The following is a 16,540-nucleotide window of genomic DNA, read 5'->3' on the forward strand; positions in this document are numbered from 1 at the left end:
TACTATAATGTGATTCAATAATCAATACAAATGAGTTATGTGCTGTTGCATAGGTCCATGCCATAGGATTATGCTGCTGTGCTGTGAGGCTATTCTTTTTGAATAAATTCAATTTAACTGTGTGCAGTAAAGGTTGCAGAATAAATCGCCTGCGACCCCCCCCCCCCCTCATTGGTTACTGACAAGAGATGAAGAACCTTATTGCAGGGCTCTCAAGTGTCACGCATTCGCCGTGAGACTCACGCATTTCAACAATTTCTCACGCTCTTACTTACTGAGGGAAGATTTCTGCCGAGTTGATATAACTAGTAGTCTCGAGTTATACAGTAAAAAAACAGCCAATCAGAAACATCACCAGCCCCCCGCCCCCTCCGTCGCCCGGAATGTTTGTACCAGAACGTTGATAGGTATGGTAATCTCACGCCAAACTTTTGATCCAATTTATTGTCAAATGCAGGCAGAACATACACCAAAGGTGGACTGTTCTTCTTGTGCTTTACTCATCACATAGGCTAATATATGAGAAATTAGGTTGTCCCTTTCCCAAATTAAGGCACATAAAGGTAGGCCTACTAAATAGATCATACTTGTGTGTCTCTAGGTAAGCCTATCAAACGAGTTGTCCATTGTTAATTAGTTTTCCATTGTCATATTTTATATTTCAATCAACTTAATTTACAAATGTGTCCTGTTAACAGGTCTTATTCACATTAGCTATGGGTCTTGAGTGTGTGTCGATGCAATCTACTTGTTGTGGCAGATGCACTACTACATCTGCAAAGCAGTAAAAAAGAATCGAATCATTCACGCACGGGAACACGTTGAAATGCCCCCACAGAAATTCTCGGCTCACTGACTACCTTTATTCCACAGGCGAAAGAACGTTTCTTTTAACTTCCACATCGAGCGCATAATTTAAGGTCTGGGGATAAATTATTTGGGGGATAGGCAGCACTTTGTCGCTGTACCTCTAGTCAAAAATTAACGGCCGCGTAACCCTTAACATTTTCAATAAAAATGGCTGCAGAACATTTCTGTTGTGTATAAGCCTAAAACGATATGCTATGAGAGAGAGAGAGAGAGAGAGAGAGAGAGAGAGAGAGAGAGAGAGAGAGAGAGAGAGAGAGAGAGAGAGAGAGAGAGAGAGAGAGAGAGAGAGAGAGGATAGAGAGAGAACGTCATAATTGGCCAAACACATGCACACATGTCTTAGCACAAGGGCTACCTTGTCTGTAAAGGACCTTTTTAGAGGTGATCGACGAAGTCAGAGAGGAATGGTCCGATTTAAATGGAGTGATCATCCTCAGCCATTCTCAGGTATTCCGTCTATTTGACGAACTTGGTGGAGCTACATGTGCTACTATGTACATTTGAAATTAAAGTTTGGTCTATATTTAGTCTTTCTACAAGTGATGATTTGTACATCAGTAGCAAACTGAGTGAGAGTTCGTGGGTAAAATTGACATACAGTCAACCTCATTGACACCTCTTTCCTATAAAAATCTTAAAATTAAAAAATGTATCTGTAAAACGGTCGGTTTCTACAATTCAAGATGCATGTTTGTCCAGATCTTTGTCAGGTTATTTTTTATTTAGAAGATATCTAGCTAACTGAAGCTGAGTTGAATCACGACAGTTTGGTTGCTAAACTGTAACGTTACCCACATAAGTCGATGTCGAAAGTTCTCAGAAGTGTAAACAACCAAAATTATCCTTTCAAATGATATCTAGTCAATCTTATGAAAACAGTGTTGTGTAGACACAATAGATTTTTTTGCACGTTTTTATTTCAAGTCTCCAACTTGAACTCGTGTTGCGTCTTTGCTCCGCAGCTTCACTCGTTGTAAACCAACCAACCAATCAGCGCGCAGCTCATCTAAATATTCATGAGCATACCATAAAAGGGAGAAACACGCTCGTTTTATTCTAGAGCTATTTCACAGGGTTGCGTTAGGGCGCATAGAACAGCACCTGGGCCTTTTTCAGCCCAACCAATATTCGGAGACCTTAACCCTCGTGCTGCCTTCGGGTCACATGACCCAAAGGTTCATAACGAACCATCGTTGTGTTTACCCAATTTTACCCAATACAAAAACAAATAAAAATAATTTTCTTTTAACCATTCCAATGTGGGGGGTCTGAGACAGCCCGACAGTTAAAAGAAACTGCTTCACTTTGTTTTTGTATGAGGTAAATTTGTCGCAATACGACAGTGGGTCACAATGACTGATGGGTCAGAATGACCCGAAGATAACACAAGGGTTAAGGAACAGTGTGAAATACCCTATAAAATCAATCAATGACCCCTTTAAACCAAACCCGGGTGGTGCAGGTATGCTGCAGGAGTTGCAACGGTGGACTCCCAACCCCAGCGTCGCTGTGAGAGATGCTATGGCTGAGGAAAGGGAAAGCTTGCGACAACCTTCATCACCCACCAGCTCAGCTGACACCCTATTGAGTGTGCTTACGAAGACCATGGTAAAAAATGTAGTACCTCCTCATGACATCAATGTTGTCACGAAAGACCATTAAACCGTTGACCAATATTATTTACATACGGAGCAGTTTAATTTCTTGTTTTCATGGGAAATATAACATGTCACACAGAAGTTTTCTGAGTTGTGTTGTTGTTTAAAAAGCTTTATTACCACACCATCAGAATAACAAATACATTAATCCTGTCTTGAAATGTGACACTACTGTTGCTGCATATTCCAAAAGAATTAACTAATTACCCTTTAGGCCTCATTTGCCTGACTATGTAAGTCTGGTCTGAATGACAATGGCCGGGTTTCCCAGATTCGTTAAGAAGCTCTTAACGCTAAGAGCTTCTTAGGAGCGTTCTAAGAGCGTTCTAGAGCGTTCTTAGAACGCTCTTAAGAAGCTCTTAGCGTTAAGAGCTTCTTAACGAATCTGGGAAACCCGGCCCATGTCAGTAAGTATAGTTTGAAAAAGCATCCTTATGACATCACACATGAATAGCTAGGAAACCTTGGATTGGTGGTTTGGAGATCTCCTCTTGTGGAAATCCAAATTGGCTATACAATGCAGACGTTTTTGGGATCGTCATTTAGTAACACAAAAGATGCAGCTCAATAGTTCAATACTTGTTTCCTTTCCCTCACATGCACTTATGCCGCCTGAGGCATGAACAGGGCAGAATAGATTCACCCGTCCTGATGACTGAGCACAGAGAAGAGGAGAAACAGCTGCTGAACGATTGATACACACCCTTACCCACACGTCCACAATGGTTATCAGTCAGATTCACTGTCTGCGATGACCAATGAAGCTGTCTTTTTTGCTTTGTTTGCTGCTTCCGCCGCTAAGGCCTTCTCCCTCTCCAGTTTCCCCTTTTCCCCTTGGTAAAAGTCAGAGTCCACATATCCCGGATGTGCAGACAGCTTGACATAGATGTCCCCGTTTGTTTCCATCACCGTGTGCACTCTTTGTTTCACACCTTTGGAGAACCACCTACGGGTTGGCACCTCCGCAGTGTGATCGGTGGCCTCATACAGCCCTTCTCCACGGAGTAGACTGATCTTGTACTTGTGCTTTGGGCATATGATGCACAGATTGCCTCCAATCTCCTGCAAGGAACATGAGATTGAGTTGATATGCTGTCTGCGTTTAAGTCCCCACATGTATCGTACAGTATAGATTTCAGCAACCTGGTAAGGTTATTGTGTAATGTTGTAGTGTGTCTAGTAGGTGTACAACTGTGTTATCCAAAACCCAGTAACGGGTACCAACACAACAGTATTGAACCGTGGCAGTTGGCCTACATGTTTGGTTTGGGATTAAGAGACCTGGAATAGACCTGGGTTATTTAGACAACCTCTGATTTTGGGCCTTTTGAACATTTCCATTGACTGCAAATAATAACTTGGTGAAATTATTTGTAAATAGTATTTAATCCAGGCCTAGTTGCTAACACAACAGAAAGTGTATTGGTGTCCATGCATGCTTTGTTGTCTAATTGCATCAGACAATTAGATAAATATGTTGTATTATTTAATGAAAACATGTATGATTTTACATCAGGCTTATTTAGCATTACTCACCTCTATATCTCCATTTTCCAGAGGTCCCCCATTATCTGTCAGAAGAAATAGGGGATCAGGGTATTGCAGAATAAGCTGTTTAAGACATGGTACAGTAATAATTTGCTGACTTGACGCAGCCATGAAGACGCCACAGTACATGAAGGCAACATCCTGACATAAATTAATCAGTATAGGTGCTCCAAAAGCAATATTTTACAAGACTAGGAGACTAGACTGCACCCCACACTGAATTCTGCAGTAGAAGCTCAGTGGATAATTGAACTTTGGTGAACAAGTGCCTTTTTCAGCTTGCATCCAGCCGCTGAAGATCATATAAATCACACTCAGTGGACTGAAAAAGACTGATTAGAGGAAACTATATTATTGGTAATCTGGTACTCACGGTAGCAGTGGTAGTCCAGGGCATACAATATTCCCTGGTGATAAACCAACAGTATATCTCTACCCTCCAGTGTTCTGAATGATCGTTTTCTCTTTATCAGATCATCCTTCTTCCCCACAAAATGTAGACCTTCCATTGGTTCCTTCATCTCCGTGGACAACTGTTGTGAAAATGTTAGTATTTGTCAACTTTTAACATTTTACTGGGTAAATAATCCAAAAATCTTCAAACAGGGAGATAATATTAACCTCCATTGATGAATTTTGGACTCCAATGTAGGATATAAAAGTTTCACAGATTTTGTGTTTACTATAAGACTTAATACTGTTGCAAAGTCAACATACGCACATGTCCATGACATGACCAATAAAATTTAGCCATGAACTGATTATTTAATTATACCAGACACATGAAAAATAGTCACAGAGTAACAATGTCCTTGGCATTGGTAGTGGCAGCACCAAAAATATCTTGTTGCAACGTGACGGAATTATGACCCTTAAGACCGTTTCATGTATTGCAGAGCGGAATAATGAGCCCATCAGTTGATGCTGCGTAAGCACACTGACTGTGGTGACAGCAGAAGCTATGCCACATGTCTAAAAGCCCCTGGCTAAACAAGGGCAAAGCCATGAAGCCATGAAGTAGCAAGCAACATATTTGGTGTTGTAGAAAAAATCATAGCTGAAGCAGCATAGAAAGCTATTGACTTTTAGGACAAACATTTATGATCTGAAAAAATATCTCATATTTTAATAAATTAGCTTCCTTTTTAATCCTTCTCTCTCTCTTCAATCTATTTTTAGTCATGCCTTAAAACAAATTTCTGTGTTCGTTTTCACAAATGAATAAAATTATGTTGAATATACAGTATGTTGAGTCTTTACCGTGGCAAAAGTTGATCTATCCCGTAGCTGTAGCGATGAGTAAGCCTTGGGCCCTTGGGTAAGGAGGTCTCATTTACATTATCTTTTCCCTCAGACCCAGTTCAGTTTGTCCTATCAACACATCAGTTCCTCTGGAGTGGCTACAGTGCTTATCTCTATTTCACAGTCAGACCAGAATGTTCTATGTAGGAAAGGAGGCTTATTGTGATCAGCATTTTTGTATATCAATTAATTAACCTATTTAGCAGTAGTTTTTGTCTGACAGGGTTATACAAAATGTATTTTGATGATTTTAATGGTTTTTGTATACATGTGCAATCACAGTAAGATTTATATTAACTTATATACTGTATATATTTACAAAATACAGTTTCCAAAAATAAATGTTATGTACAGTGAATAAATAAAGTACACTCACGAGCGGAACCTTTCTTTCACTCCATAAGGCCGTATCGGACTCATATCGAGTCGCATTCGAGTCTGAAACCTATAATTTTGACGTAAGCAACATCTGCATTTGTTCTATCTTGTATTTAAATACAGTGATTTGATTACGTGTATCACGTATATAATGCAAATTTGCATATCAGATATTGTGACCATAAATGGTTGGCATATAATAGGCATTGTACACGGTTTATGGCCAGCCGTGTATCAATGTTGTGCTATGTTAGTCAGCAGCTAGCTAGCAAGCTAACCACCGTGACTGAACAAGAAGATGAATTAACCATTTTAGTGATGCCCGTTTATGACAGTGTTGTATACAATGTATTTCCTTTAGTTTCAATTGAATGTACGCGTAACAATCAGGAACAGACTGTTAGCAAACTCTCAAACACTGCAGATTATTTTTTTATCTAGCTGGTTACTTTTTCCCAGCTACTAGGGCAAGTCAATGAATTGCCGACTCATCAACCCCCATAATGTGGCTTCAAGACTTTTAACGGCGATGGCTAGAGAGGGCATGACACAATTGTGTTATCCCCCATCTGGCTCAAACAGGGTATGGCACTCCGTGCGTGTGGTTTCATCGTGTTCCGTCGCCTGGCCCTGCGTGAGCCTCCCCCTGCCAACATCGAGTTCCTCCTTCTGCAGACTTCCTACGGAGGGCACCACTGGACCCCACCCAAAGGTGCGGAGGCTGTAATAGCTTTAGCCGTGGGTCTATGTTGCTTCGTGTCAGCACCAGATACTAAGACTTAAGACTATATGAAAACCCACTTTCACTTGGTAATGACTGAGCTGAATTATCATTGGGGCAGTTTCACATGGCCAAAGCGTAATAATTCAGTTGCGAGAATTCCTGTTGTACTGAATGATTCCTATGTGTGTATGTGTGCATTTGGCCCCCCTCTCTACACTTGGTTAACTCCACACCCTATCCTCATTCATCTCTGTTCAATAGGCCACGTTGACCCTGGGGAAGATGACTTTACCACTGCTCTGAGGGAAACCAAGGAGGAGGCAGGCTTAGGGGAGGAGCACCTGCGAGTGATCGATGGCTTCCTGCACAACCTGAAGTATGAGGTGCAAGGGAAGCCCAAAGAGGTGCTGTACTGGCTGGCAGAACTGAAAGACCCCAAGACGGTGGTGACATTGTCAGAGGAACACCAGGACTATCGTTGGTCCGGGCTGGACGAGGCTTGTGCTCTGGCTCAGTACAAAGACCTACAGGAGACTCTGCGGGCAGCACAGCGCCACCTAGAGGCCACAGAGTGGAAATAGTAGGATTGTATTCAGTCACGTTAAAAGGGGAAAAATGTAACTGACAGCACTCAGCAACAGTGCTGTGTTTACTTAGTGTCAGGGGATTTCAGAAACAGAAATTGGAGGGTCTCTTCTGTGTTAACATCTTATTCTGCACAGTCTGGTACTTGACATATAAGTCATATGAATGTTCAAATATATTGGAAGATGTGGTCTGCTGTAGGCAAGTGCACTGCACAATATGACACATGGATTGAAATTAAATGCTGACAGCTTGTGACATTATTTACATACATTATGTGTTTTTTTCTGTAATCATTGACAGTCTCCAAAGATGAAAAGTTCCACATGACAATCTTAGCCATGAATAACACTTTAAATGAAATTGTTTATGCAAAAATATAATCAAGGTATGGTGGTCCTTTTTTTGTCCTGCCAAACACCTACAACCCATATGCTGTGTAGCATGGAGTATTGTGCAATAACACTTATGCCAACCCCTATGCTGTGTAGCATGGAGTATTGTGCAATAACACTTATCACCAGAAGGGGTAGACAGAGAAGTGGTTATTGAAATGCTAAAAAGGTACATGACTAGTTCCAACCAGGGTGCTGTACAACCAGTAACCAATTTAATGTTTGGGAAACCAAATGAGAGATATTTAGACAATGGAGCTTGAATAATACTTCCAAATTAAAACAGTCTTTTATCATGCAATTAGATGAGTGGCTAACCCTGGTGTTAAACAGTGGCCCAATTCAAGAGATCCACTTCATGTAGGATGTGTTTATAGGCATACTAACTTAATGTACTTCTGAGTTGAGTTTCTTTTTGTTGTTTGTTTTCATCCAGGCTTGCACCAAAGAAAATGTCTCTTAATGACCAAATCAATAAAAGTTTGCATTAAAATCGAGTGCAGTTTCTAAGTAAAACAAAAAGAAATGGGCGCAAGACTCAACTCAACTTAGAAGCTCAACTTTTGAGTCCCCTGTCAACAAGTTACTGAGCACAACATCAGAGGTCAGTGTTGACAAGACAAATTCACCACTTCTCAACCAGGTTATTTTTACCATATAAATTTTATACGTGATTTTTGCATCCTCACAACACAAAACGGAATATGAAATGAAACAAAACTACAAACTCAACAACGACTGCAGCATTAACATCAATGGTCGTGGACACGGGTACGCAAGTCCTCTTTTAAAGTCCATATGTGTGACCGTTTTCAGCCATAGAGGGGAAAAGCATCAGGTTCACACTTCAAAACCACACATAACACACACACACACACACACACGCTCACACAAAAGGTTAAAGGAATAGGGGTTCTTCGCTGGCCATCTTAACAACACAACAACGTTGTGTTGAAATGTCTGTCAGCTATGAAGAATCTTTCCTTGTTGAACGTCATTTCTGATGAAGATCTACTCGGGAGCGGATCCGACTCCTCGTCCATCATCTGCACGCAGAAACGGGATCTGTCAGGAGGGGCCTCCACACTCCTCAGTGGCTTCCTCTCCTTTATCTCCTCTCATGCTAGTGCACTGAACTGAAAACAAGTGTCAAATCAAGGCCTTAACTCAAACTCACAAATCTTTTGCATCAGTGGTGATAGGTAGCTTGGAGGTTAGCCAGGAGTCGACTGTGTTGCTGGTTAAATCTGCATCAAGAAACATAGATTTCTTACGGAAAGACTATTGGTATTAGACCCTATTCGCTCGCAGTGTTTACTATAGGAATCTAACGATAGTATACAAGGAAGGAAGCCACTTCAGAGGGATGGAACCTAACAATGTCTTCTTCCTGTTGCGGCCCAAAATCTATGACATCATATCCTGAATTGTCCAGTAAATGAGGGAATTCCTTGTCCCATCTTTTCTTGTCAACAACCTAGTCTCAACGAGCGCTCCATTCAGCTGAGCCACAAGATAAGTATCCTACTTTGGATTCTCTTGTTTTCATAAAAAAAAACAACAACAAAAACAAAGTTGACATCCTAGTTACTCCAGCAATCCATTTGCTCCAAGGTTTTTTCCATGGTATGAAAAAACAAATGTAATTTCCTTTGCGTCATATCCATTCCAGGCGATGATCTCCACTAAGTATTTGACAACCTTGGGTTCCACTGTAAAAAAGCACGCAGACACACACATGCACACAAGTGAAAACTGACTAAATTGTAAGGATTGTGGTTGGCTGAGCTTAAAGCGTTGTAATTTACTCCTATCTGTTCAGTAGCCTGTGTATTCTGTACCAGTGTACTGTCTTACAGTGTACTGTAAGACACTTTACACTTGTCCTTGTTACAATGCAATTACATAAGCACTGTGTAATAGGTAATGTAACCTGCACTTATATGCAACTGTGTTGTGGAACAACCTGAAATTTGACACTGCATCTATATTTGTGCCACCAAGCACAACTCGGAGCATCACTCTGCTCTTGCACATGGTCATAGTAAGGCTCTCGTCAACTGGTGTATTTGCACATGTAAAATGACTGTGCAATTACTGCTAATGACTGTTTTGCATTGGGCCCAATGCAAAAGTATTGTACTATATATGTCACTACATAAGTCACTTTGTCACATTTCCTGATACACAGTATTTATTTGTGTAACTCATGTTATTGCAGTATAACAAGAGCACTAACTGTAAAGTGTGACCTCAAAGACAAGCATCCTGTCAGCATACTGACACAAACCCTCACGGCACTACAATAAAAGGTCACAGCTTGCATACTGTAGACAGTCTAACTGGCGATTGGGGTTTGGAGCTGCTGCTAAAAGCTGTTCAAAGTGGACGCTGCAGCTTCTTCTCATGAGTGTTGGGCTGAGGGGAGCACAAACAAGTGTCAATGAATGAATAAATGAATGTCACATTCATCGAAGCGTAGACGTATACCATATACGCTACTTTTGATCAAATTAAAAACATACGGCGAAAGGTCATACATCCTCTAAAGCACAACAATGTAAAGTGAGATAAAATCATGGAGGTGGGGGGGTAACTTGATTAAAATGAATTTCTCATTATTAGCAAAAGGCCTCAGAGAGACTCCGACATAGGGAGACAAAGTATGTTTATAATAACAGTGTATCATATAGCAATATGTATAGCACTAATAAAAGCAAATTATGACCAACCAATAGTAAAGTTTCCCTCTATTGATTGACTGCATACACTGAATCCTTGACCTTTGACATTCACAGTGAGAATTCAACAAAAAGCCCTAAGGAGGCAGAGGGGCTTGCGAAAAGTTTGGAAAGTAGAGGATGGAGGGAACGAGATAGAAGAGAGTGAGAAAGAGAAACAAAAGGACTCAGTGGAGGAATAAAATGGTGTACCATGGGTTTGGTGGTTGGAGACTTATCAGTTCATGCTCTCTGTGTACACTCTACACCCCCCCCCCCCCCCCCCCCAAAGAAAAAAAAAAACTACCTAGAGAAACGAGAATGAAACATCAACATTGAGGAGCAGTTTGTGTTGAGTTCGGTTCAACTTCTCTCTCGCTAAAGAGTCTATGGAGGCCCTGAGGTTTAGAGGCAGAGAGAGGTGGAGCAGGAGCAGGGGAGGGAGGTAGGGTGAGGGAGTCGAAAATACTGGTGCACTCCTCTATGGTTCAATTTTTGGTAGGGATTAGGACCCCCCTCCCCCCCTTCCTGGCTCTGTTGGAGGATCGGGGTTTAAGGGTCAAAAGTGTGTGTAAGGGGGGTAGATGGGTCTCAGGGCAGAGTTTGTGTTGGTAGGTAAGTTGATTGCATCGAAAGCGGACAGACAGGCTGACTGACCGACAGAGAACCAGGCAGACACACAAGGATGCTCACAGTTGGAGTGGGTAGACAGAAAGACAGGCAGACCAACGGATGAGGCGAGATAGCCAATCAAAGAGCCACCAAGGGGTTGACAGAGAGTGGCAGAGAGACAAAGTCGGCCAGTCAGAGGGACAGACACTCACCAACACAGTGAGTCAGCCTTCCACATATATTTAGGCAGACAGACACACACACACCAGCCATGTTAACAAGTCAGAAAGACAGATCTGGAGAGGACAGAGAGGAGGGATGGGGGGGGGGGGGTTAAAGGTGTGGCTCAAGGGGCAATCCAACCAATCGTCATCATCATCAAGACTCCTCGTTGCCGGAGTCATCCTGGTTGTCGTAGCGGCTGGTCCCTCCCTCTCCTCCGCTGGTACCCCCCGCCTCGCCCCCGGACTCCAAGTCGCTTTCCTCCTCCTCCTCCTCCTCTTCCTCCATGTCGTCATCGTACAGGTCATCGTAGAGCAGGTCAGAGCTGCTATCCTGGGAGGGAACTCTTGTCTGGACGCAGTACTCAGCAAGCGTGGTGGGAACCTTGACACCGTCACGCTCGGCCTCCGCCGCCGTGGACAACACCTGCTTCCTGTGTGTGGAGCGAGGAGCGGGGGGATTACATGTACTGTGTCACATGTGAAGGTACTGTAACTGAAGTTCAATTTGCTTGAAATTGTACTGTTTTTACTAATACTGTTTGCATAAGTATTATAATACATGTAGTGCATAACAATAGGCATGGGCATTAGGTCATGTTGTGTGTATCTGTGACTACATTGACATGCTGCCTCATATTGTATTAACAACCTAAATAAAGCTTAGTTGGAATAAAATGCACTCAGATAAACACCTAATGCAGGATGGAGTAAACCGATTGGAGCCATTCTGAATGAAATTTTCATTTTGAATGAAGGACCTGGTGACAATTTTGACAATTTGTTCAACAGAATAATTAATTCAGGTTCTATGTTATTTGAGGGAGTTACATGGGAAATTTACATGAACTGTTTGTCATTCATTCAGCAGGTCAGTGTGTGCATCTGGAGAGGGTACCTGATGATCTCTGCGTACTCCTTGTCCTTGCCCTTGCTGTCTCTCCACTTGCGGAACATGACGGAGGCGTCTACGTTGGCCGGCGAGAAAGTGTTGGGCTCGTTCAGCAGAGAGATTACACTCAGCAGGATGGTCCTGTGCACACACACACCGACACACCAAAGTCAAGGTATACAGTTGTAGCACTCCAATGCAAACTACAGACTGCTAGGCCACTAACATTTTATGTTTACTCATTTGGCAGATGCTTTTACCCAGCTACTTTATTTAGCGACTTGCCAGCGACCTGACCATTGTGAACGCAATCATCAATCCTTTCACAGGTTCAGTTTATCCAGTTTGACAATTCATTTGATCACCTTATCAACCAAGCATACAATAATAATCTCCACAGGAAAGTCACCAGTGTTGACTATACTTCATTTAAAGCCTGGTAAAAGGCCTTCAAAAGGTTTGGTATTTGATTAATTTAGAGATTTAATAGTAATAAGTAAATAGCACAATAGTTACAAGATAATTCAAATGTTAACCCCGTCTATAGAGTAACTACTTGGTAATAACATAATCCTATGTCACTAGTATGACTGACCGAAGTCACAATAATTGTTACATTTACTCTACGACTACATTCGTTCTTTTAACAGCTAATGCTTTGCTTCGTATGGTTCTCACTTAATAAAATATACAGTTAAAAAAGTACAATTAGAAGCTTAGATAGACAAAAACATAATTGGAGCCGGATTTGCTACTGTAAGTTACCTGACATTCTGGGTGGGGTTCCACCTTTCAGAGGGCAACTCTCCGCTTTGGGGGTCGTCAACAGGAGGGTGGAGGATGGAGATGCACACATCACCGTTCTGTACAGCAAAACCATCAGGAAGTTACTAAAATGTTTGACTGCTCAAAATTACCGAATTCAATACAGAGTCAACACTGTTCCACGACTACGCAGCTGACCGGTAGTGAACACTGCAGATTCCTACCTCGTAGATGTTGGGGTGCCACATCTTTGTGAGAAAACGGAAGGTGGGAGGGGAGTAGGGGTAGTCGATGGGAAACTTGATGTGAGCCTAAGAGTAGGACACAGGTTTACACCTATCAAACATGAGGTTCTTCCATTACACAATAGAAAGAAAGAAATATTGGTGGACCACATTACCAACAACCAAACCCTATTTATTATGTGTTTCAGTAGCAGGGATTTCGTTTACCGGAGCTAGAGGATGGTGGCAGAATGAGTACAATTAGTTGGACAGTTTGATAAGTACTATCCATCTTGGGAGCTTCTCTGTCCAAGAACAGTAGGACTAGGACCTATGATGAGGTGCCTTTAAGGTCAACATATTTATTCAGTATCAAAATGAATGCCAATTCAAAATGAATTGGCATTCACAGTGCATGGGAAACTCTTTGAATTGGCACTCAGTGCATGGGAAACTATTTTCTTAAGGGAGGTCACTGGTCTGACTCCACTCTGATAAGACTATGATTGCATCAAAACATGAACTAGCCAGAAAAAAATGGGTTTTGTCTTTGGTATATTCTAGTACCTTAAAGTTTGGCACAGTCTATTTTGACCTGAGACATTGAACAACCTTTCAAAAATTGTAGAAGAACATACAGATCCTTGTACTTATCTGGAAATAGTACAACAATATTTGCTTACTAGACTTTGCTTACTTCACTGACCTATATGATCTATACTTAGAGAACACTCCTTTAATTGATCCTGTAGCCATAAGCCAAAGTCAATGGCCAGGATGTGAGCTCTTTTATAGTGCTAATGATGCTAATGTCAACTAGCCTAGCCTAGCTTCATTGAATAAGTCCCTCATGGGAAACGGAGACGAGTCTCATCATGTTCTCTCTCCCTCTCTCTGCTGAGGTTCCATTTATATCTGTCCGTGAATAAAAATAGCACACAGCGATCATACAGAGAGGCAAAAAGGCTGGTCAAGGAGAGGGGGCAAGAGAATCAGAGAGAAAGGAAAGTGCAAAGTTAAAGAGGATAAGGAAAACGTATAAGTGCAATGGTAAACCAAGACTAGCTTAATATGATATATTTATAGAGAACAGACTTCTACACTGTTGCTTGTTAGGATCACACAGGTATGGTTTGCAAACCAGGCAGCTACACATCAGCAGGTGCACCCCCCCTCACACACACGTTTCCATTGTTAAATTGAACTTACCTTAAAGTAGCCTCCCTCATACAGTGTGTTGGGGGGACCAAAGATTGCCACCTCCCAGTTGTACAGGTCTGACTCCTCCACCAGAGTGATGCGGAAGCCCTCCACTGGCTGTTCCTGCAGAGACTTCATCTCCATCATCAAGGCCTTCTGGGAACTAGGAGTCGCTTGGTGAGCCATGGCTAGTTTACCACTTCTCACTAGTGTCAGGAGAGTAGGGAAGTGAAAAAGAGTATCAAAGAGGGAGGAAGGTGGATAAAGATAGAAGGCCTATACAGCGGTTTAACTGGGAAAGCTAAGATAGGGGTGGTACAAAAATACAAACTAAAAAAATAATATACAAAAATATTACACCCCAAAATATGCTTTTATCTTCAAATATAAATCGTTTGGATCCAGGACGGGTTGTGCTCTTTCAAAGAGCAGTAGGTTACCCCCTGAAACAGTGCCTGCATTTTAGATGTGTGTTAACCTACTTAACAGTACACTGGTGGTAAGAACACAGCAACACCATTAAGAATTCGGAGTAGGACAACCAAAGCCTATCATGTAGCAAAAACTACAGGCCTTGACAGCTGATCCTAGACAGCAAAGTTGATGAAAATCATTACCTTAAGCTGCGCAACAACACGGTCTTAGCACTTATATCAAATTGATTGAGGACGTTTTTTCCTGTTGCAACTGTAGTGGCATGTACACATTTAACTAATTGATATGTCCAGTCAAGCAAAAGTGACTGCCACAAATGATCTTGTTCACTGAAAGATTTTTTTCTGGTCGTCGCGCTGTATTTCTCTTCAGTGGGCTGTTGATACTTGGCATGAAGAAAAATAACAACGTTAGGAGATTCCGTGAATCATTCTATGGGTCAAAACTCTACAGGCGAATTGCTTTCACTGACATTTCTCCGTCTCTCTGAATCGGACTAGAGCCCAGCTGATCCTTGGTTGTTTATGTTTGTTTATCTGCTCTCTTCTGGCAGCCCCAACTTCTCCACACGTCAGCTAAACCCAACCGAGGAACTTCGTTACAAAAGAGAAGCTTTTATTCTCCACACCCTTTGCTAACAGCACCTTGTCAAAAGCGGGATCTGTTCTTTGTCAAGCTAACTTTCGAGAAAAAGATATCCACATAAGCTTAACGCTTACGAACTAGAATGCATTTGATCGATTTTTATTTTCATCCTATCGATGCTTCCGGCTATCGTTGTGCGTGTCTGTTGAACGAAGTTACGTATCTAGACTAACGTTCAACGTGCGCGCTCTCAACATTATCAAAGTGTTCATGCAGTGTATGAACTGCCACTACACTAAATCCACATTTTGTACTGTTATGAAGTTATTATGATTTAGTCTTAGTTAAAATAATTTTTACATCAATCTACATTACATATCCCATAATGACTAATCAAAACATGTTTTTAGTTTTTTGTCAATGTTTCTATAATATAAAACAGACCGTTATACATCACTGTCTAAAATTCTCAAAAAATCTCAGCCATTAGGTTTATTTTGATCTTCCTTAATATGTTCTTGGACTCTTGTGACAAAATAAATGACATGCTACGATAAGTTGCTACGGCACACAACTGACTCTACAGTTTACTGTCGCACAGTTCACAGTGAAGATCATAAAAAAGGGATTAAACATTGAAAATTCCTTCGAGCAATGAAATGAAAGAGGTTAAGAACCAAATCAAAAGTTGGCACTGTCTCTTCGCCCAGTGAAGAAACAGTGCAAGAAGAGCCTTGGTCAGGAAGTTGACCAAGAACAAAATGTCCATGGAGCTTCAGAGATACTATGCAGAGAGGGGAAGACCTGCCAAAGTGACAACTGTCTCTTTATCAGTCACGGCTTTCTGTTAGAGTCGCTAGTCAGAAGCTCCCTACACTGCCAAAGCTTTAATCGCTGCCCGAAACCTCTCTGAAGACTCATAGGCTTATATACAGTATAGAAGCAGGAGCCCTCCAATCCTATATCATGTCATGAGCTTGATACAATTTATTTTACAATTGTGTCTAGTTCCGATGAAACCTTAAGCTACGGACAAGCAATTTCTACATCAGACCATATGTGTAATGGGTTTCATTAACAATAGTTCAGTGATGGAGGATATCACATACAGTGTAACAGACTCTAAAGGCAATGCATCATAATGTGGTTAGCCTGTGGATGATGTTATAACAGTGTTGGGGGGGGGGGGGGGGGGGTCAGTGAAATCTAATGGCAGTAAATGGCTTGATTACATTACTCTACCACACTGAATGAAGCCTAACAGACATTTGTGTGTTTTAGATACTACTGCATCTGTTTAAAAGGGGTCCAAGTTACATTTTGTAATTGTTTGATTCGGTTAAATTTCTTAAGATTTATGAAACTCTACAGCTACATTCTTTGTCTCTTTCATTCTTTTGTATGTTTTATCGATCTAGATTTGAAT

At 41.5% G+C, this 16,540-nt stretch overlaps 3 protein-coding genes across 4 annotated transcripts; 1 reads left to right on the forward strand and 2 right to left on the reverse strand.

Moving 5' to 3' along the window:
• Positions 1-2,939: 2,939 nt before the first annotated feature.
• On the reverse strand, positions 2,940-5,428 carry rfesd (Rieske (Fe-S) domain containing). The gene is made up of 4 exons (XM_067242346.1): positions 5,337-5,428; positions 4,450-4,609; positions 4,065-4,099; positions 2,940-3,590 (listed from the first exon to the last, which is right to left on the reverse strand). The coding sequence occupies exons 2-4, from the start codon at positions 4,595-4,597 to the stop codon at positions 3,258-3,260; spliced, it is 516 nt and encodes a 171-aa protein (XP_067098447.1). The 5' UTR covers positions 4,598-4,609; positions 5,337-5,428; the 3' UTR covers positions 2,940-3,257.
• A 367-nt stretch (positions 5,429-5,795) lies between these two features.
• nudt2 (nudix (nucleoside diphosphate linked moiety X)-type motif 2) lies at positions 5,796-7,953 on the forward strand. The gene is made up of 3 exons (XM_067246234.1): positions 5,796-5,836; positions 6,339-6,468; positions 6,742-7,953. The coding sequence occupies exons 2-3, from the start codon at positions 6,342-6,344 to the stop codon at positions 7,059-7,061; spliced, it is 447 nt and encodes a 148-aa protein (XP_067102335.1). The 5' UTR covers positions 5,796-5,836; positions 6,339-6,341; the 3' UTR covers positions 7,062-7,953.
• On the reverse strand, positions 7,923-15,293 carry ube2r2 (ubiquitin-conjugating enzyme E2R 2). Of its 2 annotated transcripts, XM_067246112.1 has the most exons (7): positions 15,002-15,293; positions 14,712-14,914; positions 14,104-14,300; positions 12,895-12,981; positions 12,671-12,768; positions 11,912-12,046; positions 7,923-11,447 (listed from the first exon to the last, which is right to left on the reverse strand). In XM_067246112.1, exons 3-7 carry the CDS (start codon positions 14,278-14,280, stop codon positions 11,171-11,173), a joined length of 774 nt encoding a protein of 257 aa, XP_067102213.1. In that variant the 5' UTR covers positions 14,281-14,300; positions 14,712-14,914; positions 15,002-15,293; the 3' UTR covers positions 7,923-11,170. The 2 variants fall into 2 exon arrangements, with proteins under 2 accessions (XP_067102213.1, XP_067102126.1); XM_067246025.1 differs by having other exon boundaries at positions 14,712-15,293.
• Between the last annotated feature and the right edge of the window lie 1,247 nt (positions 15,294-16,540).

The sequence above is a fragment of the Osmerus mordax genome, chromosome 1, assembly GCF_038355195.1.
Source record: "Osmerus mordax isolate fOsmMor3 chromosome 1, fOsmMor3.pri, whole genome shotgun sequence".
NCBI classification, from domain to species: Eukaryota; Metazoa; Chordata; class Actinopteri; order Osmeriformes; family Osmeridae; genus Osmerus; species Osmerus mordax.